Source organism: Chinchilla lanigera, unplaced genomic scaffold (genome assembly GCF_000276665.1).
Source record: "Chinchilla lanigera isolate Chin_1 unplaced genomic scaffold, ChiLan1.0 scaffold00088, whole genome shotgun sequence".
Lineage (NCBI taxonomy): Eukaryota > Metazoa > Chordata > Mammalia > Rodentia > Chinchillidae > Chinchilla > Chinchilla lanigera.
Genome location: NW_004955489.1, coordinates 1,184,052 through 1,209,975, shown reverse-complemented (window position 1 = coordinate 1,209,975; position 25,924 = coordinate 1,184,052). Strand labels below are relative to the sequence as shown.

At 41.2% G+C, this 25,924-nt stretch overlaps 1 protein-coding gene across 2 annotated transcripts in view; it reads right to left on the bottom strand.

Moving 5' to 3' along the window:
- Positions 1-25,924, bottom strand: part of Kcnh1 (potassium channel, voltage gated eag related subfamily H, member 1) — a 373,266-nt gene that overhangs the window by 339,905 nt on the left and 7,437 nt on the right. For both annotated transcript variants that reach the window (XM_005404511.1, XM_005404512.1), the window contains exons 2-3: positions 13,098-13,221; positions 9,476-9,582 (exon numbers count right to left, since the gene is read on the bottom strand). In XM_005404511.1, the coding sequence (XP_005404568.1) occupies positions 9,476-9,582; positions 13,098-13,221 (231 nt within the window). The remainder of the gene's footprint in view (positions 1-9,475; positions 9,583-13,097; positions 13,222-25,924) is intronic.

The following is a 25,924-nucleotide window of genomic DNA, read 5'->3' as shown; positions in this document are numbered from 1 at the left end:
GTTCCCTCCTCAGGATCTGTGGGATTTTAAAGCATTATCAATTAAGCAACAGAAAGAAAACATTACATCTTAGCTGGTAAGACAAAAAGCAAGCAAATCAGAAAAAGCATTCTCTTTTTGCTCCAAAAACAAATGTTCAAGCAGTTATTTCTCGGAGGGAAGCCAGCAAACACTCCTAATTCATCAAACTAGTAGTCAATCAGAGGAGGGGGGTGCACTTGTCATGCCTAGCGCCGGGACCCTCCTCTCAGGAGCACCAGCACCACCCTCTTCATCCCTGTGGCACACTGGCCATCGCTGCACTGCACCATCTCAGGGGGGGGCCAATGCCTAGGAGCTTGTTCAGCTGGGCCGGCACCATCAAGTCTGCACATTCCAGCTCCTGGTTTGGTGATACCAACTCACACCCCTGAGTTCTTCAAAGCAATCATATTAGTCATATCAGGAGGCTTTTCTCAGTTTTCCCCTGTTCAGGTTCATCACAAACTCCTCCATTTGAATAGGTCTATCTGTTAAAACTGTGTTTGTCTCCACTAAACTGTGCCCAGACTAATGTTCCCTGACTAAACATATAGCACCCTGATCATTTCCTTTCCATATCTAAATATATATATTGTACCCAAAATTCATTGAGTTGACATGTACTGCCTTAGAGTTCATCCTGAACTGATTATTGGAGCTATTGAGGGCAGGAACCTCTTTTTCCCTGCTCTAGTGACATTCCTGCAGAGAGAGACATCTTTTTTTTCGGGTACCAGGAACTGAACTCAGGACCCTGTACTTGCCAGGCAGGCACTTATGCTGCTGAGCTATATCCTCGGCCCAAGAGACATCTGTTAATGTAACATTTTCATGTAGCTTTTCCCTGGCTTGGTAATTTAGGACACAAGAACTGGACGTGGGTAGCTCCGTTCTTCTCTGCTCTGCTCCCCCATTCTACAAATGGCAGGAATGAAAGCAAAGGGCAGGGGTGCTGACTGGTGGGAGGAGAAGACTGCAGTTCGCTAGTGCTCTCTGTGGTAGGTGGGTGAGTCTCTTCAACTGTATGGTCCACTTGTAGACACTTGCCCACTGATATAAACGACATTGTCAAGATCAGCTTTATTAGTCATGAAATTGTTATTTTAACTCTGTTGGCCCAACTCCTATATCTCAATTTGTTCTCATCATAGACAGGGAAGGAAAGTGGCATATACTGCTCCTCCAAAAAAAATCTTAAAAACTGCAAAGTGCTTCTTTACATAGATCATAATCCGTGCAAAGGCAGGTCTACTTGCTCTGTGTTAACCCCTGGGCCCCATCTGCACCTCTCTGATTAGTGTTATGCACAGGGACCCATGAGGCCATGGCACTGCCCACCCACACATACCTCAAGGAGTACAGCATGGAGACCAGCACCAGCCTTGGCAGGATGGGTGCTTAGGAACACTTGCTGAGTTTCACAGGCATAAATCCTACTACCAGTGTCTTTACTGACACTGAGACCTGCCTCTCTGTCAAATTATCAATTCTAAATTTATCAACCATAAATTTTCAATTCTAGAATTCTTCCAGAAGAGGACATAAGTCCTTCCTCAGTGGCATAGACCAGTCATGTCAACTTTTTCCTCTTGACGGCAAAGCATTTTTATCTTACAAAATATTACTCCAAGGCTCACTACACAGCAGTGAACACTCTCCTACTAGCAGAGGTCCAGGCCAGTGACCTCTAGGGTCCCTCTCTTGGTGCAGGTTCTGGAGATGGACCCATTTCATCAAGATACTAGAGATGATAAATGTATAAACATTGGCATGCACATACAGAAAAAGTCAGGCAGAGGAGATTAAAATTCTGCCTCCTCACACAAGTGTCTACTATGGAAAAACCAAGAAAAGCACACATTTTGTGTCCTGTTTCTGCAAAAAAGGACAAAAGGTCAATGATAAACCCTTTATTAAAGAAAGGTGAACATACAGGCCAGGAGCCACAAGGCCTCTGACAACCTCTATGGAGGGCTGAAGCAGCAGGCTGATGGGACAGAGGCCCCTTCCAGAAGGAAGGTGCTCAGTGGGAGGTCAAAGCCCCTTCCCAGTCACTCCAATTCTCATCCCCTACAACTAGCTGCTCAAAGCATGTGGCAGTGAGCCTGACAAACTTACCTGGCTTTGGGGATCCTCCACCCTGGCAGCCAGATAATAAAACAGCAAGGCTCTGGTGTAGGACAGAATTTTTGGTCTCCATCACTCTTCCTTCTACCCTCAGCTTCCTCCCAGGTACTCTCTGTAACCAGGCCTCTGGACATCCAGACCCCGTTAGACAGCAAGAGAACAGACCAGGCCACCTTCACTGGTCCTGAGCAAGGCTGCCTGATGTGGTCCATTCTGACAGGTCCAGAAACTACACTTGGGAATGGCAACCTGCCCTGGGAAACAGGGGGCAACTTTATTAAAACAATGAAATGGGCAGAGAGAATGAGACAGAACCAGGAGGAAGTAACAGCCCCTTGCTACAAGAGCATCACATCTGAAATCCCAAACCCTGGGTTTGAGCCCTTTCCCTCAGTTTATTGTGTATTGGCCACACCAATTTAACTTCTGTCAACATCAAGTTGCCTCATTTGTAAAGCAGGGGTAACAGCCTTACCTAAGATTACATAAAAATATATGTGATACATGCTTAAAACTTTTCTTCTTTCCCTTTAAATTTCCCATTTTGTAAGATTGAAAAATTCATCACATTATAGGGATATATGCAAATGCGTGCTTACAGCAGCACAATTTATAATAGTTAGATCTTGGAAACAGTATGTATAGCCATCAACAGATAAATGGATAAGGAAAATGTGGTGTTTATACACAATGTAGTAATACACTGGCATAAAAAGATAAACGAGGCATTTGTAGGTAAATGCATGAAATTTCAGAACATAATGTTAAGTGAAATAAGTCAAGCACACAAGCTCAAATATTGCATGGTTTTTCTTATATATGAAAAAATATATAATATTTATGTACGTATTTTGTTTTTATACAACAAATAAAGAGAAAAGTAGAAAAGAGGTAAATAGGAAGTAGGATGTTCAAATATTTCTCCAAATGACATATTTCATTGTTTCAAAAGTATTTTAATATATATGCTAATTTATTTCATTTATAAAGATAAACACCAGCTTAAATACTAAGATAAACTACTTATTTCATTGAAAAGGAAGTTCTGTGTTATTATCTGTTTCTTTATGGTAAGGATCTTTCTGGTGTATGTCTTATACTCTAGGTATAATAATTCTAATTATTATATTTTGAAGGTAATGATATACAGTGTATTAACTACTGTTATTTTCTTATTATTTTGTCATAAAATTTTGTTTTATTTTTCATAAAAAAAAGAAGAAAATTAAAATGCCCACTCTCACCTCACAGGGATGCTTGAACAACTTTAAAAAAGAATACAATTCAAACTACGTAATGAAGCTCCGAAGCTACCTCGGCCTATTCTGAAGAAATAGGGCCATAGCTGGGGAAAGCTAGAAAAATCAGTGTTTCAGCTTCAGTATAATTAAAGAGCATAAAACAAAACCTAAATAAAAGGAGAAAGTTATATTGTTTGCAGATGAGAAGATTCAATTTGGTAGATGTCAAACCTCCCCACTTAATATATAAATCTAATGCAGCTTCAATCAAGTGCTCTATTGTGTTTTTCTCATAGCTTGAGGAATTGAAATTCAATTCAAATAGAAAAAAAAACAAAGGCACAAGCATGGCCAAGAAATGTCTGAAGTTTTTGGAAGAAAAAGGTTATGACACAGCTGCCTACCATAGTAATTAGGAGTCACTAGAATGTTCCTGAAACAAACAACAGTGAAAATGACAATGTCATCTATTGAGGACCAGGCTCTGACAAATTATCCCCATCATAAATATGGGGAGCCCAAAGGGCAAGTATCTTAACTAAATTCGCACAGCTAATAAACTGCAAAAGGTTCCTGGAAAATGACAAGACAGAAGCAAATCATGGGTGCGTGAGAGTTTAGCACATACAGAAGAGGGCTTCTTCTTTTATTCTTTTTTTTTCTTTTTTTGTCTGTTTGAGACAAGGTCTCACTATGCAGTTCCGGCTGGCCTTGAGCTCACTTTGTAGCTCAGGCTGGCCTTGAATTTACACTGATCCTTCTGCCTCAGCCTCCTAAGTGCTGGGATTACAGGCCTGCGCCACCACACCGAGCCGAAAAGGGCATTTTAAGTGAGGCCCAGAGAACCTGGCCCAGTGCTGAACCCACAGTGGGTGATCGGTAAGTACTTGCCAGCACCCTCTCCAGTGAGCACAGGCGAGCAGAACCACTCTAGGGTGCTCTGGGCTCTCCCAGTGGGACAGCAGATCCAGAGCCCCCCAAGGCTGGGATACGCAGCCACTCCACAAATTGTGTAGTCGCACACTGAGAAGGGTCACTCAGAGGATGGACTCTTTCTACTCTGGATGGATATTTCTCAATTTTCTTGTTTTAAAAATGAAAAACTAACTGACTACCACAAGAGTACTCCTGCAAATATGTACTGCATCAGTTCATTAACGATGACTGTCACTGATGTAAGAAAATCACAGATGAGTAACATTACCAGATATTCAATACCAAAACAACACTAGGTTTTCAGACTGACCTACAGAGAGAAACCTTTCAAATAATCCATCCTTCAAGATACCCAATAACATTCCATACACTCCCTCCCAAACATACCATGAAGACTTTCGCTAAGTACTTCCAACTCTCCAAGTGGCAGAACAAACACTGATGCTTATCAATAGAAGGGCTTTGCAAATACTAAAGAATGTCCTTACAAATATCAAGGTGTTCTTGGGAATCCTGCAGAATGCAAATGGAAGAAAAAATATCAAGTCAATCTATTAAGGGATTATAAAAATTGGTAAGAAAATCACTAGAATTAAATGGAACATATGGAGAAAAAAATTGAACATTTTAAAGAGTAATTTTAAGTGGATAGGAAAAAATATTTCAGTCTCATTAGCTTTTAAAAAACTTGTTAAACAGCCAGGCGTGGAAGCACACACCTGTAATCCCAGCACTCGGGAGGCTGAGGTAGGAGGATCGTCGAGAGTGCAAGACCAGCCTGAGCAACAAAGTGAACTCAAGGCCAGCCTGAACTGCATAGCGAGACCCTGCCTCAAAAAGACAAAAAAAAAAAAAAAAAACTTGTTAAACAAAAAAATTAAATGTGGGCAGTGTTTGATAACTGAAAAGTGAAAAATTCAATGCTAGTGAGGTACAATGAGTCAGACACTCATCTGCTAGTGAACTTGGAAGATTTGTTTGGCAAAATGGCTCAAGAGACACGGCAATTCTCAATTTCTAGGAAATATTTCATAATGTCAACAAAAAACCTTTGACATTCACCTCAGTATTTTTTATAGTAACAAAAACTTAGACTCTCATAAATGCCCAGCCATAGAGAAAGCATTAAGAAAATTCTTTCAGAATCATATTCATGAGAAATTTAATGATGGGGATATCTTGTGATGAAAGATTAAATAAATGCATGATTTTTAAAGAATGTGTACACTTCAACATTTCAAACAAAAACTCAGAGAAAACATACCAAAGTTGGTATTTCTCTGAGTCTTTTGGACTTTTTTCTATTCGTGTGCTTTCCATAATAAAAGTGCACTGATTTTAAAATTAAAGAACAAAAATAAACAATAAAATATCCTTTTTAAAATTTTTTATTTATTTATTTATTTGTCTTTTTGAGACAGGGTCTCCCTATGCAGTTCAGGCTGGCCTTGAGCTCACTTTATAGCCCAGGCTGGTCTCGAACTCACAATGATCCTCCTGCCTCAGCCTCCCGAGCACTGGGATTACAGGTATGTGCCACCACGCCCAGCTAAAATATCCTTTTAGATGGAGACATTTTACCTTCTAAAGTGTCAGCGGGGTGGACTCCTCGTGGACTCCAGTTTCGAAGAAACCTGGGCTCCCAAACCCTCGCCGGATTCGTGTAACTTCCTTTTGTTCCTGTGTTTCTTGTTAACTCTCAGGTTCCTCTCAAAGCTATCAACAAACACTTAAGGGCGGCTCCTCCACACCCAGCTCCCAGCGGGACACCCTGAGCTGTTTCACTTCACATAGGAGAAGTGTCCCCCCACAGAAAGTGCTGGGTCTCCACTTCCGGGCTGGGCCAGGGCCGGGCAAACTGAGGCCAGAGGCAGTCTTTGGGAAGTCCCTCTCACCACCTCCTCCCACTGCCTCTTGGACATCTGTACTTCAAACGCCTCTCCTGCGAACCGGGCTTCAGTCACCTTGTCACCAGGACGACTCCAGTGGGCCCTCCTTCTCCCGTCTCCCTAAGCTCCTCCTATCCCAGCCCTCTAGCTGAGCCATCTTTCTAAGGAAATCTGATGCTATCCTCACAGCACTTAAAACCCCCTTTCACACGTCCCTCACCCCACCTCTCTTGCCCACTGCTGCAGTTTTTTTAAGTACTGAGGATTAAACCCAGGGCCTTCACATGAAGCTAAATTCTCAGCTTTTTTTTTTTTTCACATGCACTCAACTCAAATTTGTGATCCTCCTGCCTCCGTCTCCTATGCCTGTCTCACTGTTGCTCTTAAGACGATGCTCTGTTCTTTATGTTGGCCCTTCCTAACCTATTCCAGCCTCATTAGAAATCCTTCATTTATTTATGTATTTATTTACTCTTTGAATTTTGGTGGAGCATTTTATATCAGGCACACAGCAGGTGCAGGGATACAGCTGTGAAAGATACACACTGTGCGGGGAAGCAAATTGCCCAGCAGTGCTGCTTTGTAGCCCGGCTGTTCAGAGTATGACATGCAGACTGGTAGCGTCAGCATCACCCTGGAGCGGGCGTCAGCACCCTCCCAGACTCACTGCACAGAGGCATTTCTACTCTTATGTGAGTTCCCAAGCAAAGTTTGAGAAGCATTACTCACTCCAGAGTACATACTCACCGAAAGAAATACAAATAAAATCACTCACTCAATGAGTGAGTGTGTGTGTGTGTTTCTGTCTCTCTCTCATGTGCCAATCGTGCATAACCAAATTTTAGTGAGTTAAATGAGTGTGTGAGTGTGTGTGTGTGTGTGTATGTGTGTGTTTCTGTCTTTCTCTCATGTGCCAAACATGCATAACCAAATTTTAGTGAGTTAAATGCATAGTCTAATGAAGCTTGAAAACTCAGAAGCAAAATACAAATGCAAAGCATTCTTTACGTGACATGCCTACCCAGTCAATGTGCTGTGTCACAGGGAATCATGCTGTTCATACACAAAGCCTCGATGTGGAAACCATTCACTTCCTCTGTTAGCTCAGGGCACATGTGCAGGCCCTGCCCTCCTTCATGAGAAGCCACTGCTGACATACTCCTTGGAGTTGTGTCCTCATAGTGGAAGGGCTCATGGATACCCCCACAGTCCTTCCCCTCATTCCTCTTATAGCCAACAGCAGAATAGGAGCAATCCTACTGAGTGAAGGAGGAAGTTGGGGCCAGGTGACAACTCCAGAATGAAAGCTGCGGAACAGTCCTCATGAGCTTGCTGGCCAGAGCTCAACATCTGCATGGGCTATCCGGCAAACAACTCTGTCAGCTGCCTAGCTCAACACGCCAGACAGCAAACAGGGTCCCACTAAAATCTGAAATAAATAAAGAACTCAAAAAAAATCAGACTCCCAAATTTAAAGTACCAATCCAAATTGGCCATCTGAAACTATTAGAAACTTCTCACATGAAGAAATAGAAACATCAAATAAATACATAAATGTATTTTTAAAAAACGTATTCAAATAAATAAAAAGTGTTCAACATCAGTGGTCATTGAAGAGATGCAAATTAAAACAACACTGAGATTCCATTCCACTCCAGAAAGAATGGCTATTATTAAGAAATCAACCAATAACAAATGCTGGAGGGGCTGTGGGGAAAAAGGAACCCTTCTCCATGGTTGGTGGGAGTGTAGACTGGTGCCACCACTGTGGAAATCAGTGTGGAGATTCTCAAAAATCTAGGATTAGAGTTTCCATTTGACCCAGCAATTCCCCTTCTTGCTATCTTTTTGAAAGAATTAAAAGCATCATACCACAGTGATACATGCACACCTATGTTTATAGTGGCACAGTTTGTAATAGCTAAATCTTGGAAACAACCCAAATGCTCATCAACTGATGAATGAATAAAGATGTGGGGTTTTTTATACTATGGAGTATTACTCAGCCATAAAGAAGGACAAACTTGAAAAATTTTAGCTAAATGGATGCATCTTGAGACTTTACTCTTAAGTGAAATAAATTTGACACACATTTAAATATTGCATGGTCTCTTTGAAGTGAGAAACCAAAAGGGTAAATAAGGACCAAACTGTGTAACAGATGTCGTGAAATAGGAAGAAAATGCTCAAATGGGAAGGGAAACTAGGGAGGGAGGAAAACTAAGGAAGGGAAAAGAAAAAAAAAAAAGACAACAGAAGGAAAAAGATGGAAACAAAGCTTTTGTAGATAAAGAGGAAAAGAGGGGTTGAACAGAGGGGAGGAGAATGAGGGAAAAAGGATTAAGATATGTCACATGCAGGTACAAATTCCCTGTAATGAATGTGATCTTTATGTATATCAAGATATTCCAATAAAGTTAATTATAAAAAAAAGAAAAATAGGGTCCCGGTCCCATCTAGAGCAAAACATTCAGAACCACATGCCACCAAATAAACACTGATCCTTGTGCACCTTACAGGCCACTCTGGATAGGTTCTATTGAATCAACAGCTACCCATCCACCATGCATATAAAGAGCAGGATTCTATATAAACACAATCATGTTTTCAAAACAGAAACAAAGCACTGTTCAACACCTCTGCAGTGCTGCTACAGCCTGAGCTCCTTTCCACGCATATTAGTGTATCTAATTTCCATTCAACAGGAAACCTCCTAAAAGAAAAGCTTGTTCTATACTGATGTGTAGTTATTTACCTAAAATCATCATTAGCATACTTTGTGGAAGTAACTGTAATCAAACAATCCAAACTGATAATACATTGCTATTAATCATCTCCTGGGTTAGTAGGAGAATATTTCATTCAGAAACTCTTACTTGGGCACCTACTGGAGTTACTATACTAGGTGCTGTGGAAGAGAAATACAAAGATCAACTGGATAGAATCTCTGTCCCTCCCCCTCTTTAAGACACAAGACTCACCATAAGTAAACTGACAGAAAAAAACCTAACTCTTGACAGTAAAATAGATGAATAATTCTTCATCAATTGATGAAGATTCTTCATCAATCAGGAACAAAAACTTGATCAAGTGTTCCTGTGAAGAAGAGTGTAACTGGTCAGTCACGTATTTATGCCAACGTATGCAGTGGCTTCAAGTAACTACACCTAGTATATGGAAGAGAATAAAAACCTAGCTAGAGAGGTGGAGATACCATTCCACACATGTAAAGGCATGGTTCAGAACGGTCTGAATACTCACTGTTCTTCTTGTACATCAGAATTTCAAAGGAATTCATCTCATAGTTCTCAAAGGTTTGCCGCACCTTTTCAATTGTGTCTTTATCAGTCAGCTCCCCATACATAAAACTGCAAATCAACCAAAGAGCTAAAGTTAGGTTAGCTAGTATTTATTATTCTATAAGCACATGTTATTAAATATCTGTTCTACACACAGCATTGTGCTATGCAGCATAGAACAGACATATACACATGCAGTGAAAATATTTACTGAATTTTAAAAAGATGTACTAATTCAACTGTAAATAAGACACTAACACTGCCGCTCCCACTAACAATCTAATGAGAGATACACACTAGAAAACAATAGATCCAGAAGCCTTGTGAGCAGAATTACATTGGACCCTCTGGTTGGTCACAGAAGGCTTCCCAGAAGTAAGGACAAAGGAAATTTAAAGAGCAGGGGGAACTAGCAGAGAAAAAAAGGAATGAGAACTTTCTAAACAAAAGTGGAGCATGTGCACAGCCACTGAGATAAAAGGTTTATTCCAGAACCTGAATGTAACTCAGTTCAAGGCCTGGAATTAGGGAAAGAAGGGGAAACTGCCGATAGAGACAGAGAGGCCCAGTGATGGAGGGGGCGCTGGCATTGCAAGCTATCTGAGGAAGTTTAAACTTTATTCTGAAAGCAGCTGGACAACAGGGGAGGGTTTTAAACAAGGAAGAAACATAATCAGATTTTATTTTAGAAATATAACTCTGAGATTTCTAGTAAAAAATAGCCAAGTCAATTTGGAGCACAGATTTTTTTCTTCTTTTAATTCCTAACAAAATGAAAAAGGGAAAAGGAATAAAAATTCACCAACCAAATGAGAAAAAGGTACAATCCAATGCTCTAAATATTACTACACAGCAAAGGAAAGAAAAGGGATTCAGCCATTCTCTATGCAGTAATTTTTCCTGCCTACCCTCTTCCCAAAAAAAGAAAAACAGAATTGGGTTTTAAAAAATTGAGAGAGGATGGGAGGGAGAGAATGAGGGGAAGGAAGGAAAGGGGGAAGGGAAAAAGGATGAAAAAGGAAGTAAGGTGTGTTACATACATGTACCAACTCCACACAAGAAATGTGAACATTATCCACCACCCGCATGTACTAATACACTAAAATTTTCAAAAGGCAAGAAAAATCTTGAAGAGAATAAAATCCTACATGTTCTTAATAATACAACTCTCACCTCTCTACAGCTCAAGTTTGGAGGAAAATAGCCTAAAGGAGGAAATAAGCATACAAAAAAAAAAAAAAAAACCCTAGAGACAACTAGAGACAGGATAGTTGGAGCTCTATCTGTTAACCCAGTCAACACAGGCAGGAAAGCTTCCAGGACTGACCATTTTCCTGGGCCCCACACTGAATACATCCTGATGAACATGATGTATCCCTGTAGGAACAGCATATACACCCAACTAGACAGAATGAACCATGGTATGGGACACGAACAAGGTGCAAGATGGAAAAGCCCTGGCTCAGTGAGGCTGACAGTAAGTTCTCTGAGGAAGCTGCCTGTGTATCCAGCAAGCTTTCTCCTGCTCACCTTAACCCTTCAGGCATCAGAAACAAGGAAACAGCAGATAACACCTCAAAGCCTGCCTGATGCAGAAGGAGTGGCAAGGCATCCTACACAATAACTTTCCCAGCTTCTAAAGCTGTGCATACTGATTATAACCTGACTTTTTCGTGATAACTTGGACAACAGAATCAGAATTTCAGAACTACAAAGAACTTCCAAGACTATCAAGTGCAATTTCTGACCTAAACTTGAACCATCAAGTCAAGCACTGTACCTAGCTTCAGGAACAGTCTTGGATTGACTATAGACTCCCAAACTCTGACATCCCAGTAGAAAAGAACTCAAGCTATTGATTTTAGTACTTCTATGTCACTGTTTTATTTTACGCCCTTCCCTAGTTGAGTGAGATATGATAGGCTGTCGGTAGCCTTGTGTGTATCTCGTGTAGGACCTGCTGTTGAGTCATACTCTTTACTTGCATACCAGGAAAATAGAAAACTGAGCTTGTTGAAATATCTTAAGAAGGAAGAATAGATCAAGATGAAATTATTCCTGCCTAAGAGCAAGAGGCTCCCTCATCTTCTTCTGAGTTAGTTTTCTGCATAAGTGACCTCCATGTAGGTGAAGGGATGGTATATACACCAGCAAGTTCCTGCACAAGGTGACACAGAGCCTTGCAAAGCTTCACAGCAGCAAGTGCCATAAGTGCACCCAGTTCTCACAAGTCTCATGAACTTGTTCATGAAACTAGTTCACCAGGAGATGTGAATATTCAAAATACATGGAATAGGTAAAAGAGGCTCCCGAACTATCAAGAATATAGTAAGCAAAGAGGTATACTTATTCCTAGAGAAGAGATATATTCATGTAATTAAATAATTGTGTGTGTAAAAAATGGCTAACTTAGCAAGGTATCTGATTTCCTGAAAGTGATTACAGCCAATAAGCACAAAGAAAGGCAAAGAGAAGCTGATCAAGTCACATTAGAAAGGCAGTTCTCTTGATTTGTTCATTGCATGTGTGTAGAGCAGACAGAGACATAGATGGAGATATACAGATACACAGGCTCTCAAGAGGAAAACAACACAAACTATATAAGAGAATTCTATTGTGATAAGAGCCATAATTTCTCTACCTTTGAGCAATGGGGGAGAAAATCTTAAATTTTCCATCTCTCAGTCTTGATGTAAAATTTAAGAATATTACAATATTTTCTGGACATTTCAGCAACTAAAATTATTTGGCTGATTTAACATATGAAAGTGTAACTTCTGAAAATAGAATATGCCATCTCAGACAGGCTTCCCCACCCTTCGTGGAGGACTTTATCCTTGACTTGGCAGGTAAGGAAAATGATTTCCCTTCGTGCAAAACACTACTGGAGATAAAAGACTGGAGAAGGACAAGGTGAGAACAGCCAAAGGCTGTGATGAGCCAAGTCCTTGCCGGGCACTGCACACAGACCCTGGCAGGTTCTGGCTGCGTGCTCAGCTCAATACCTTGAAGATGCTTGGAAAGAGCTTTTCTAGTGCCCAGGCCCAAGGGTACTGCTTGACTAGCAACTTTGTCAAATACACAAGCTGCGCTGTTAGCACAATTTGCTAAGAGATCAAAAAGAGAGAGAGAAACAGAGAGACAGAGGTAACAGTACAACCATATGGCTAGAAAATATTGGTTTTCTTCTTGGTAGCTGAGGAAAAACTCTAACAAGGTCTTGTCTCCAACATTATAGTTACTTTCTCTATAACAGTAATCATTTTTAAATGGATTATCTAAATTTTATTTCATTTTATTTTCTTCTCTAACTTTCATGTTTAATTTAATCTAAATATAAACTTTTGAGTTCACGTTTTATGGATAAAATAGTTTTTCTGAGTTCTTCTGCGCTCTCTCACCATCACCTTACTGGCTGCAAATCTGCCAGTTGGAGAAACTTGCATGAACTAGAAAAGATACTGCAGTGAAAATTCCTGAAAAAATACCGAACGAGATAACACCAATTCCCAGAGTAAGCCATTTTATTTTTCCAAAAGACTCCATGATAGATTGTTCCCCAGAACAACTCCAGACATAAATACCTGCAGGTGCTGCTTTTTTGCATCACTTCTGCCCTGTGGTAGCCAGACAGCTTGCAAAATCCATCATTGCTGTAGACGATAGGCCAGTCCACTATCTGGGCATTCCCCAGCACAAAGTTAGTATCTGTTAAAAAAGAGTGGGAGGCACACATGAGATGCACTAAGGACATGAACAATGACAATCAATCTACGCATTTCTACATCCCTTTAAAACAAAGGTTCTTGAACAGAAATACGGCCCTGTGAACCTGTGAGGAATACAAAAGATCAGTGTGCTTTAGAACCAAATATTTTGAATGCAAATACTAACTAAGGTCACTATACTCCAAGAACAAGGCAGTAAAGGAGGCATGCTTTACCAACCCACCAGCCAATAAATCCTGCAGAAATTCACTGGATTCCTATGAGACGTAGTTAAGTCCTACCTAGTTTTACCATCCCAGTGGAAGTATACCAAGCAGAAAAAAACCAAAAGTACTTTCTTTGGAGCACTGTCCAGTATCTTAGCCTCATCAGTCCTGTGGCCAAAAGATGTACATTGGCTTTATTAATCCAGTATTTGCCCGTTCTAGGAGAAGGCAGAGAAAAAGAATTAGAGGACGGCCTCAGGAAATACACACTGGAGAACCTCTCCTCCGTGAGGAAGAACAGCTAGATCCCTCTTGCCTTTGTAGAGAGTAACTGAGGTGCCTGCACCACAGAACCTTCTCTTGCAGCCGGAGAGCTGCACATTTGTGCCCTTTACCAAGCGCCAGCCAACCACCCATGTAGGATGCAGTGAAGTGGGCCAGAAGTGGTTGGTGCCTCAGCGTATTTTCACTACTTCTGACATTTTTGGAGCTCAAAAGTATTCAATACTTTTTGTATTCAGGGAATCAACTGTCTCTGTTTTCTTTTCAAGAATTTAAGCTATTAAGCAAATAACATGTGGAAGCTAAATGCAATCATTGACAGAGAGAGAGAAAGACAGGGAGAGAAAAGTTTACATTGTGTCTAATCAAATAATAGCCCTTATCTATTGAGAAGTGAACTTCGTTCTGGGACAGAATTTATAACTTCTATACAATATGAGTAACCATCCCTTCATTTCTGCATAGGGAGGTGACTGCCTGGGTCAGGTAGGCTTCTCCACCCTTCATCAATGAGTTTACTTCTTGATTTGGTAGGTTTGGGAAAATGATTACACTTTTCACAAATGTCACCGACACAAATGCCACTGACAGCAGACTTCTTCCTCACTCACAAGGAAGGAGTGAGCAGCAAAGGCCATGGTGCACAGAGCCCTTGCAGAGAAAGGAGGAGGAGGAGGAGCGAAATGTAGTCATCTATTCCTGAGAATGGTTTCATCTATTTACACGGAACATAAAATGAAAATTTCAAGAAGTGAATCTACAAGCCTACTATTTTTATAAATATGCTTTTAATGAAAATCTACAACCAGCCCATCCGTTTACCTCCCTCATACATATTTAAATGCTTTTGGAGTGCCGGCGTACAGCACAAGACCCTGGTGGGATCCACAGTGATAAGACAGTCTCTGCACTCGCAGAATTTATTGGGACAAACACACACATACACAACTACCTAAAGAAACAGGTAAGAAAGTGACAGAGGCTGCGTGTCAGCAGCGGCAACATCAGAGCTTGCTCCAGTCTACAAGGATAAGGGTCACTTAAACATTTCACACAGCACAGATAACACAAAAGCAACAGATAGAAACAAAAATATGATCCCTCCTTTGGTGAGCCCCGGAGGGTACGGAAGGACAGGAATCCTCCAGGTAGAGGACCCAGCACAAACCAAGGCAGGGCAGCACAGAACATGTAGCCTACTGTGTAAACAGAATGAACTCCACATCCAAACATAAATGTCTTTCTGGTTATTGATTATTTCCCACATTCAGTAAATGGAAATTTAACTTGAAGCAAGGTAAAACTTCATTAGGAAAGTAACCCAATGCTTGAAAGGTAACTTGCACTCATAGACTAGAAGATTTACTATTGTTAAAATGTCCATGCTTCCCAAAGTGATCTATAGATTCAATACAAGTCCTATCAAAAGTCTAATGACATTTTCCACAGAAATAGGAAAATAACCCTAAAATTCATGCACTTATCTAGAAACACTCAATATCTGGGAAGTCCACAACCAATCAAGTTGACACAAAACTAACGATCAAAACACCGAAGCCAGGTAGAGGGTGTAGTTCTTCTTGTCTAGCATGTTCAAGACTCTGGGTCCGATTACCACCATTGCTGTGTCAGTCAACTTTTCATCGCTCTGACCAAGTAACTGCGAAAAACAACTTCAGAGAGGAAAGCTTCACTTTGATTTCAGTCCACAGTTGCCCGCTCCAGTGTTTCTGGGGAAGCAGTATATCATGGCGAAAAGGCAGAGTAGGAAAAAGCTGCTTACTTCATGGCAGCCAGGAAACAGAAAAAGGGGATGAACCAGTGAGGAAAGGCCCGGGAACAAGATACAGGCTCTAAGATCACAGTCCCATGACCCACTCCTTCAGCTGGGCCTGAACTCCTGCTTCTGGCCTAAATTCCCCTCTTGATAATGCCATCAATTATGATCTCACAAGTGGAACAATCTGTCAATGAAGCCACGTCATCTTCCAAAAACTCCGCCTGTGAGCACGCAAGACGTTTCAGGGGACAGCTTATGTCTAAGCCAGAACAACTGCAAAACACCACACAGCAAACAAGCAAAAAAGCAATAAGCGCCACAGCCCATGTTCCTAAATGGAACTTCTACAATATCCTTCCATGGCATCAGAAGAGCCACTGCAAGTCCCTCAGAGTCCCTGGTAGTACTTAGGCTTGGCAGGACACAGTACTGCTGTAAAACTCTACTTTGACTTTTATGAAGACAGTGCTCATCTTTCTATATCTGGGTTTCCACTGAGAGGAAAAGTTGTCCACTTGCCCCAGAAAGAGGAAGTATAGAATAAATACTGTTGACCTCTCTTCACCCTCCTCATGTCGACCTCCACAGCCACAATAACCAAGCTGTCAGCAGGTACATAAAGAGCAAGAAGAAGCCACTCTGTGGGCCTTGGCTTCTCAGACTTTCCTGCGCCTAACGTGGAGAAGTGAGAGAGGCCGTGAGCTACTTATCTCCTGTGTCACTCAGAACCTACTTGTGCCAAACCCTCCAGAGCTCTGTCCTGTTGGCTCTAGCATCCTGCCCTGGGAGCAGATCAGTGACTCAGGGTCTACAAGCCAAGTTCTAGTTCTAGGAGGGACACAAACTGTACTGGCACCCTGTAATCCAGTTTCATAGTATGAGAGCTGACACTGTATTCTGACCTTCATTTGGCTCCTTCAGACTGTCTTCAGTTGCATAAATTCTGGAAAGAATGAGAATAAAATGAGCTCCAACATATTAACAAGGGTCAAAGCCCCGAGATTCCAAGGGTCACCCACTTTCCTGACTCCTGGCATGCCAAATCACACTGGTGAGACTCTGAATAAATTCCTCCAGAAGAAGAAGCAATACAGTCCCTTCCAGATTCTGCCTGTTCTATTCGAGTCTTTTTCACTGGCTTTCTTCTTTTTATAAACATACTTTTAGAAGACACCATCCCCGGGCTGGGGATTTAGCTCAGCGGCACAGCGCCTGCCTGGCAAGTGCAAGGTCGTGAGTTCAATTCCTGGTACCAGAAAAAAAAAAAAAAAGAAGAAGAAGAAGAAGACACCATCCCCTCACATGTCTCTGTGATAGCTGGTACAGTCAAAGCAGCCTCTAAACAGCTAAGATTACTGCAGCCCCAGGAAGCCCTGCCTCCTCACTTTCAAGCTCTGTGGAATCCACTCCCCTGAATCTGGGTGGGTCTACGATTTGCTTCCACTGCAGTGGATGATGTGATGCTGATCCTGGCTCTAAGCCTCAAAGTCTAGTGGCCTCTACTTTGTATTCTGAGGAGCTGTGAGCTGTCGTGCGAGGAGTCCAGCTGTGCTCCTGGAGAGGCCACGTGGAACTCTACCAGCAGGGACTACCTAATGCAAACCAGGTCCTGGGACTCCACGCAGAGCCAATGGTCAGTCATGAAAACCAACAGGAACATAAGGGGTAAATGACACCTTTTCCAAGAGATCCCTAGGCTTCCTAGAGCACCATCTGAAAGAACAACTGAACTGAAGCTGGATCCTAGTCACAGTGTTGCCCCTTGTAAACTGTTGTGGTTATGGAGTTGGGGCTGGGGAGAGTATGCTGGTGTAGACCTCCATGCTAATGGCAGCGACCAATCTCGCTGCTAATTAACTAGGTTTGTACTAAAGAAGAATCAGATGATACCTGTGCAGTCTGCAAGCCATCTACCCATACAGCACAACCAACCAGTAATTCCCTCAAACTTCACTTCCTATGCTTAACTCTGTACGGTCTGAGTCACTTCAAAAATACCAGAAATAAGCTGGGCATGGTGGAGCACACCTGTAATCACAGCTACTCTGGAGGCTGAGGCAGGAGGAACTCGAGTTTGAGGCTAGTGTGGGCAACTTAACATCTTAGTGAAATGAATAAAAAATAAAAGGGCTAAGGATATAGCTACTGAGCACTGGGTAGGGCACTCGGCCAGCAATCCCAAGGCCCGGGATGAATCACCGGTACTTTAAAAAATGCAGAAACATCTTTAAAATTTCATATTCATATTTTGGGTCACTTGTATTGTCAGGTTTTTGCTCAGTGGAATTGTTTGGGTTTGGAACATGGTGCAATATTCAATATTAATGAAATGTACAACATTGTCAAAGGATTCTACAGTAGAAATCAATCATGTATAGGTGGGTCTCTTTGTATATACTAAAAAATGCCTAACTGTGTTTTTGAAATCAATAAAGTCAAGTCAAAAAATATGAGATTTAAGAGCAAAATAAAAGATAGATAGGAAGTCAAAAGATCTTTTGCAAATGGGGAAGGAGTCAAAAAATGGAAGGAGGGTAGGGGAGGACGGAGAAAAGAGGAAGTAAAAAGAATTAAGATGTGTTATGTACATGTACTAACTCCCCCTGATAAGGGTAATCATTACATATGGCAAACATGTACTAATAAAAATTCTAAAAATAAACAAAAAGGAAGAAATATACTCTAGATGTACATACAACTGTCCCTCCATAATCACAGGGAGCTGCTTTCAGTGACCACCCCCACCAGGATACTAAAATCCACAGCCACTCATGTCCCTTAACATGGTGTGGTGTTTGTGTATGATCCTCATGTATGCTTATGCTTAAGTCGCTTCTAGATCATTTATAAAGCCTACTGCAATGTAATGTTGTTTTACTGTATTTGGAATCCATGGACACTGAAGGCAGGCTCCTTCCTATCTTTTGCAAGTAGAACGTGTAACTTCCAATCAGCCAACAGTCCATTGTGAAGAACTGAGCCTGCCTCTAGATTTATATTTTGTGAACTGATCAAGTCCCTCTTATCCTGTTCAGTAAAACGTGCAGGCTCAATCTGGCTGCCCTTCCTTGATTTACTCACCGTCTCTCATGTAACAATCCCCTTGTCTCCAGGTCTTTCATGCAAATTAGCCAGATTCTACTATCTCCTTCTGATGTCTTTTTACTCCCTGAGGGTCGGTAGCTCCAAGACAGCATGCAATTAAATGTAAGGTATCCTAAATTCAACTGTCCTCAGCCTACAGTTTTCCTCTGGTTCACAGAATAAAACAAACATTTTCTAAAAATTGAAAAGATTCCCTTCCCCCATTATGAAAAGTTTCTTCAGTTGGTGGAGCATGAGGCAAACCACCCAGAAGTACTCAGATGTGTCAAAATCATTCCAAACCTACCATTTGCCCATAAAGCATAACAGAGATATTCTAAAAAGAAATTATTAGAAAATTGCTTTTCATTATATACCGCAAATAACAAAGAAGGAACAAACTAGAGCAATGGCTTAGAAAAGTGACTCAGTTTGGACAATTATACAGATAAAGCCCACACTCCTCCAGCAGTTCACACAAATGCATTGTTCCCTGCCAACACTGGTTATTGAGAGGGCCACAGTGAGTATTTTGCAATAACTCAAAGTATTTTTCTTAGAACAGAACACATCTTCCTGATGCTTTGTAATATTATAGGTTGCAAAAGACATCAGCATTTTTACAAAAAAAAAAGTTTGAGCTAAAATACATTTCCCTTTCTTTTAAAATGATGAAGTTGGGGCTGGGGATTTAGCTCAGCGGCAAAGTGCCGGCCTGGCAGGCGCAAGGTCTTGAGTTCGGTTCCCGGTACCAGAGAAAAACCAAAAAAAAAATAAATAAATAAAAATAAAATGATGAAGTAAAAAAATGAGATAAACAAAGAGAACAAGAATTTTATACAAATACTAGGAAACAACAGTTTGATTTACACAAACCTAAACAAAATCTATGCCAGAAATTACTTTTTTTAAAAAAAGATGGATGAAAATGTGGTAATACTTGGGAGAATGGGGAGGACAGAATGAAAAAAAATGGAGATAAATCTGTATGATACACCTAAATGAAATATCTAAAATCTTAATATCAGCAAAAGTTGGTTTGAGGCTCTCTTGTGCTTTTTAACAATAAAATTCCATGACAATGACTCTTCTAAATTGTCAAGGGTCCAATCTTAGCACAAAACAAACTAAACTCCCAAGAGATTTGATAGTTATTTGTTTTGCCTATAATTTTAACACCCCACAGAAATACATTTTTTTATTAAGCCAGTAAATTACAATTGGGAGAGAGATTTCAATTTCAGAAGCAAACTCAAACACTTCATTTGCTGGGTAGGTACTCCTAAGTATGTGGTTTCAAGAGCATGACCTTCATCTTCACTCAGCACCAGTTTAAGGATTTTAAAACAATAAAAACAGACGAGTCAGCTTCAGAAGCAGTATATAAAGAGAATAAAAATGCATTAGAAATACAGACTTATTACTGAATATTTTACTTAGTAAATAAGAAGTCAGTGTATGTTGAGCTACTACTGAGAAGGATTTGTTTATGTGGTCATTTGTTAAGAAGTGGTTCAACAAAGTATTCAATCAGGTGTCTGATACTCATTTTTACCAGCATTATATATATGGTACATTAAAGTCTTATAACATCATTGAAGAACACAGGAAAAAGTCATTGCCAGGAATTTTCTTGAAAAGTGATTCAGAGTAAGCACTATAAAATATTAACTAAGACTATAAAAATTTTTTTCCTAAAATTAGTTCTACATTTGCCTCCTGTGTTATTTTTAAAAAGTCTTACACAGGACAGAACATCACATTAGGGTGGATGGAAAGAATCTGGGAGCAGCTCAGTTTAATACAACAAATATTTGCATCTCAATTGTGTCCCAGGCCTGGAAGGAGTGCAGAGGGCACACCTGTCCATCTAGCTTCATCGGCCTTACTCTATATAGCTTATAACTCTACACACCCCCGCCACACCCCTACCAGTCACAGGGACTAACCAGGAGCAGCCTATTAGCCAAAAATGCATGCTCAGGGCTCCACAGATTTTATTCTCTCTCAGAAAAAAGACTAAGACATTAAGGCTGAGAGGTCTGTAGGGTTGAGCAGACATCTTTGACCAATACATGCTGGTGACCAAACAGAGAAAGTGGCCCTTGGGAGGGAAACAGGGAGCTGAGAAAGATGCACAGAGGAGCAGCTGCTGAGGCCACAGCAAGGGAGAAGTAGGCAGAAAGGGAGGAATGCGTAGACGGGGCAGACACCCCAGAGACAAATGGCAAAGAGGGACAAATGGACAGTGACAGAGACAGACAGCAACACAGACAGACAAAAGGCAGGAGCAGCAGACATGGTTGGTGACAGGCAGGAAAACAGACAGATGGGAGGAGGAGGAGAGTGAGGGCATGGGAAAGGGGACAGGCTGACACAGTGTGAGACCATGAGCAAGATCCAGCAATGAGTGAGACACCAAGAGACTGGGAAACCAGAGGAGAGGGTCCATGAGACATTGAGGAGTGGGGGACCAGGAACTAGAAAAAAAGTTGGGGCTCAGAAAAAATTACCCTAGCATCAGATGCTCTGAGATGTTGACTGGAGAAAGAGTCTCAGAACCAAGCTGTCTCTGATCTTTCCCAGCCTAACTCAGCACCTCCCACACCACTGCTGTCTCTCAATCTTTTGTGATCCTCTGTCTCTTCCAAAAAGCAGAATGAGATTCTCTCCAAAGTTCCCATAGTTACTTAAAGATTGGGTCTGCAAAGAAGAACACAATTGCCTTCAAATCTTCCCATTGAAATTTCATCAACCAAGAAAGATTAAACTCATATTACAGAAAGAGGCATCAAACAACATACCTAGAAACTTTGTCTCCAGCCACTGCATATTCTCTGGGTTCATTCATTTTCTATAAAAATCACTTCCTACCCTTCTAAAATTGCCTACAGTTCCTACTGCTATTTCCCCCTCCCCTATGAATAGAGTGTTCAACCATGAGGCTTCTCTTCATGTCGTATTTTTATGGTTCCCGTGCACATGTCCACATTAATGGATGTGTAATGCTTTATTTTGCTAACTTTTTATTAGAGGGTATAAGTCACAACCATGTAGGATAGACAGGAAAACAATCGCCTCTTTTCTGCCCATACAGAGAGATACACAGAAAAGAAGAAAACCAGGAAATCCTGAGAGCAGCCGTCACTAGAGACAGCAAGTAAAGCAGAGGCCTAAGAAAGTGATGAGAAGAGAAGAATGGGAAAAGTGGCACCTTCAGTGAAGCCAGGCTGGGGGGAGCTGTCACGTCTGTTATCATTTCAAAATGGCAGGCTGGGTGTACACATCTGTTGCCTCCTTCTTGAACAACAACCACAAAGAGCGGGGATCCCCAGGAGAAGGAGCTCAGCCAGATGGAAGGTTGGTGGGAGATGATGTGTGAAAGATGGTGGTTTTAAAATCCCAGCAGGATGAAGCCAAAACAGAGGTTAATGGGTTCAGCGGGTTCCAGAAGAGACAGAATCTGCCAGTGCTAGGGGACTTCACAAGGCAGGAACTGGATGTGGGCAAAAACTGGGGAACTATCTGAAAGTCGGCAGGGAAAAAGTCCCTCACATTCCTGCATGCACACTCCCCATCCACATGTGCCTGGCAGCCAAGCATTTATCTCCCAACCAAAGAAACAGCTGGAGTTGTTACGGAAGCTGGGCTCTCCAGCTGTAAGGTGCACTGGGGTTGCCTGGACTACCTACATAGAAACAGGTAATGGGGACCCTCACAGAGTTTCTGATTCAGTAGGTATGAGGTAAGGCCCAAGAATTTGCATCACTAAAAAAGCTACAAATTCCACTACTAGAAATTAACCTAAGGCAATTTATTTAATCTCTTTAAATCTCAGTTTCTGCACTTATAAAATGGGGATAATGATAGTATCCACAGAACAGAGTTATAGAGAAAATTAGAGAAGATTAATATAAAACCCATGGAACACAGATTGGAAAGGCTATTTAATTCTTCCAAAGTCTTGATTATAACTATTAATTATAACTGATAATTATGACTAGTTGTAGCTGGCCTCTAATGTTGTCAATAAGCCCCCTATTTAATTATACTTTTTCTTGACTTCTAAGAGTATGAAGCTAAAAAATAAAAAAAACATGGAAAAAAACATGGCAATATTCATCAAGCCTGTGGACAATACAGGTGTAGTTTCTGCTGCCATCATCAGGCAGAACACAGGTGCTTTGGGCACGCTGAAGGGAATACCTGAGTGCACACTCCCTTCCAAGTTCATGACTGCTGTTTGTGTGGACCAAAGACTGAGAAACACTTTATCCAGAGTATGAGTAACTGGTTCCATTGGTCAGTCAAAGCAGGAAGCTACGACACACTCAAATGGATAAAGGAACTATTTACAAAGGTGTGGGTAAAGTAGTAGTAGTGTTTTGGCAATCTGGGAGTGGGGAGGAGGCCTGACTTATAGCATTTGCCAATTTTTAAGGTATACAAACTCCCACTGTGGCAGGTGGCAAGCTACCAAGGTGAAGTCCCTGAACCAAAACTAGGGCTACTACTTGTAGCTGGGAGTTTCAAGCCTCCCAGCCCTATCCAAACCAAGGAGCTGGAGATGTAACCTTTAACCAAGAAAAAATGTTAAACTGCCCTGAATTTGCAGGAAGGGAAGCAGGAAAATAGATTCCACAATCTCTCTCGCCCCTCCCATCAGCTGAAGCCAGCAAGAAGCCAGAAAGCAACAGGCCTACTGATGTAATCTATGCAGGCCAGCCACCCACAGCACAGACTGAAAAGAAGAGATTGGCTCTAATCATTCAAATAGAAGATGTGCAGAACAGCATCCTGGCAGAGCCTCTGAGCACGACCCTAACGACAACGGCATTCAAGTCTGATCAGTCAGTTCCAAAAATGCTACAGGAAAACAAATTTAAAATCCATTTAACTGAGAGAGTTTAATACTCAAAGTAACTTGAGCCTCTGCCATGGTTGTGAAGTTCTCACCTAAGATACGTTTTCCAAATCCACTCTTAATCCAAGCCAAAGTGAAGCAGGAGATGCGTCTCAGTAAACCTCAGCAACATGGTACCATCTTTCCAAATGACTCCAGCCCTCTGAGAATGCGGGTGAAGGGCGCCCACATCATTGCTCTCAGGGAGAGGGAGAGGGTGAGGGCCATTTCTCCTCTTCACAGAAGCATCTGATGTCACTGCAGAGCCATGAGGAAGGATGCTTTTGAGGCACTCTCACTTATTACACTAATAACGATAGGATTGACTCAGTTAATTTCAGAACACCAGTTTTATGCAACACAGAACTAATCAGGAGTTGTCATTTTAATTTACACAATGAATAATCTTAGCATTAGTAAGCAAACTGTTGGCTTATCTCTACAGTGTCCAATCAAAAGAATTTTAAGTAGATCTGTCACTAAGTGAAGAATTTGATTGTTAGAGCAGAGACCATGAGAACTAAAGAAGATGCTGCCATTGGCCAGACCTTGATCTATTCAGCAAGCAGCACTTGCATAGAGAACAACCAGAACATCACCCAAATTCCAGCATCTAGGAACCTGAAAATTCACAACAGTGGGCAAGCAAGCATGCACTGAGAAGACAGAGCAATGGGGTGTCCAGGAAGAATTAGGTTTTTAAAAGGAAACTTCGACCACCTCAAAACAAGGCTTTCTACATTCTTCAGTCTTCTGGATCCAGTCTACAAAATCTGGTCATCCTATATCCAAACTCACAAAAAATAAAATGACCTAGCTGTAAAGTCTAAGAATAATCTTGGGTGAGGTGTTCACAAGGGGAAAATATGTAGTAAGTGTTGAGTCAGTGTAACATCTCTTAAATCTTTGGAGAGATTTACAGTGCACCTTCACCTTCACCATGGATTCTCCTGTGAGACCCAACATCACAAAAGTCCCACTCGTGTTGGTTCCTGGACACAGTGAGGGCTCAGATGAGGTCCACCGCACCTAAAAAATTGAACCATAATCTAGTTTTTGCTTCTTGTTTTAATTTTCCTTTGATCTTTGATCCCTCCACTAAGTTGTCCCCTTCCTACAGTCATTTGTTTTATTTCTTTCACTAAAGGAAAGATAAATTACGCACTTCCTCATTTTTTTGCCCTTCCAGTTCTAATTCTTACATAATCTCTGTCCCCAGAGTTTACTGCTTCTCAATTTAAGAAAATGAATCTCTTAAACACACACCAAAAAAAATCTTGAAAACCCACAGCCCTTGCACGTACCCTTTGCACATAATTCTAAGAATGAGTACAAGTCTTTCACGTCATTCATGACCATGTGTGAGGGATCTCACAGGGAGGATGTTTAAACATCAGTAGATGCTGATGCTTCCCTAAGGACAACAGTTAAGTTTTGTTTTCATTTTATTTTGGTCATGTGCTCACTAGTAAAACAACCCTAAGTGACCTTGTTTATTGGTTACTAGATTGCTTGAGCAACCTCATTATTAAAGAAAAAAGGATGGGAACATTCATATATGGCTAGGAGTACAGATTGGTACAAACCATTTGGAAGATTATTTGAAAACACCTACCATAGGGGCTGGGGATTTAGCTCAAGTGGCAAAAGCGCCTGCCTGGCAAGTGCAAGGTCGTGAGTTCGGTTCCTGGTACCAGAGGGAAAAAAAAAAAAAAAAAAGAAAACACCTACCATAGTTAAACATATACATACTAGGTATATACTCGAGAGAGATATGTGTCCACACACTCCAAGAGCCTTGTACAAGAATGTTTGCAGCACAGGATAAAATGAGAAACAACCCACATGTTCCTCAACATCAGAATGGATAAATGAAATATGTGGTATCATTGTATTATGCAGCAGGGAACACGAGCCAACAAGACAAGCAACCGCAAAGAGAAATCACCAAGTGACAAGAGGATACATGCTGTGCGATTCCATACACACAGTGCTTCAAACTAGAAAGAGAAAAAGCTGTAGTGTTTAGGAATCCAAAACAAAGTGGTAAAATATGAGGATATGCAGGAAAGTTATCATCACAGACTCCCTTCGGGAGGGGAGCGAGGGAGTTGGAATGAGAAAGGATCTTAGGAGCTTCTAGGGTTCTGGAATGGTTCTGTCTCAACACAGATGATGGTGACATGGTATTCGCTTTACAGAGATGGAAAAAAATGTTGCACAAAAGTGTTTTATGTGCTTTTCTATTTATGGTATTAAGCAATTTTAAACGATTTAAAATAAAGATAAGAATCAAACAGGACAAGACAATTTATCAAATTACGAAACAAAAAAGAAAGAAAGAAAAAGTTTACAGTTGGGAAAGCAGTGGGCCAGGTGCATCTTGTTCCATAAGATGAACCTGGAAAGAGTGGCACTTGTAAAAGGG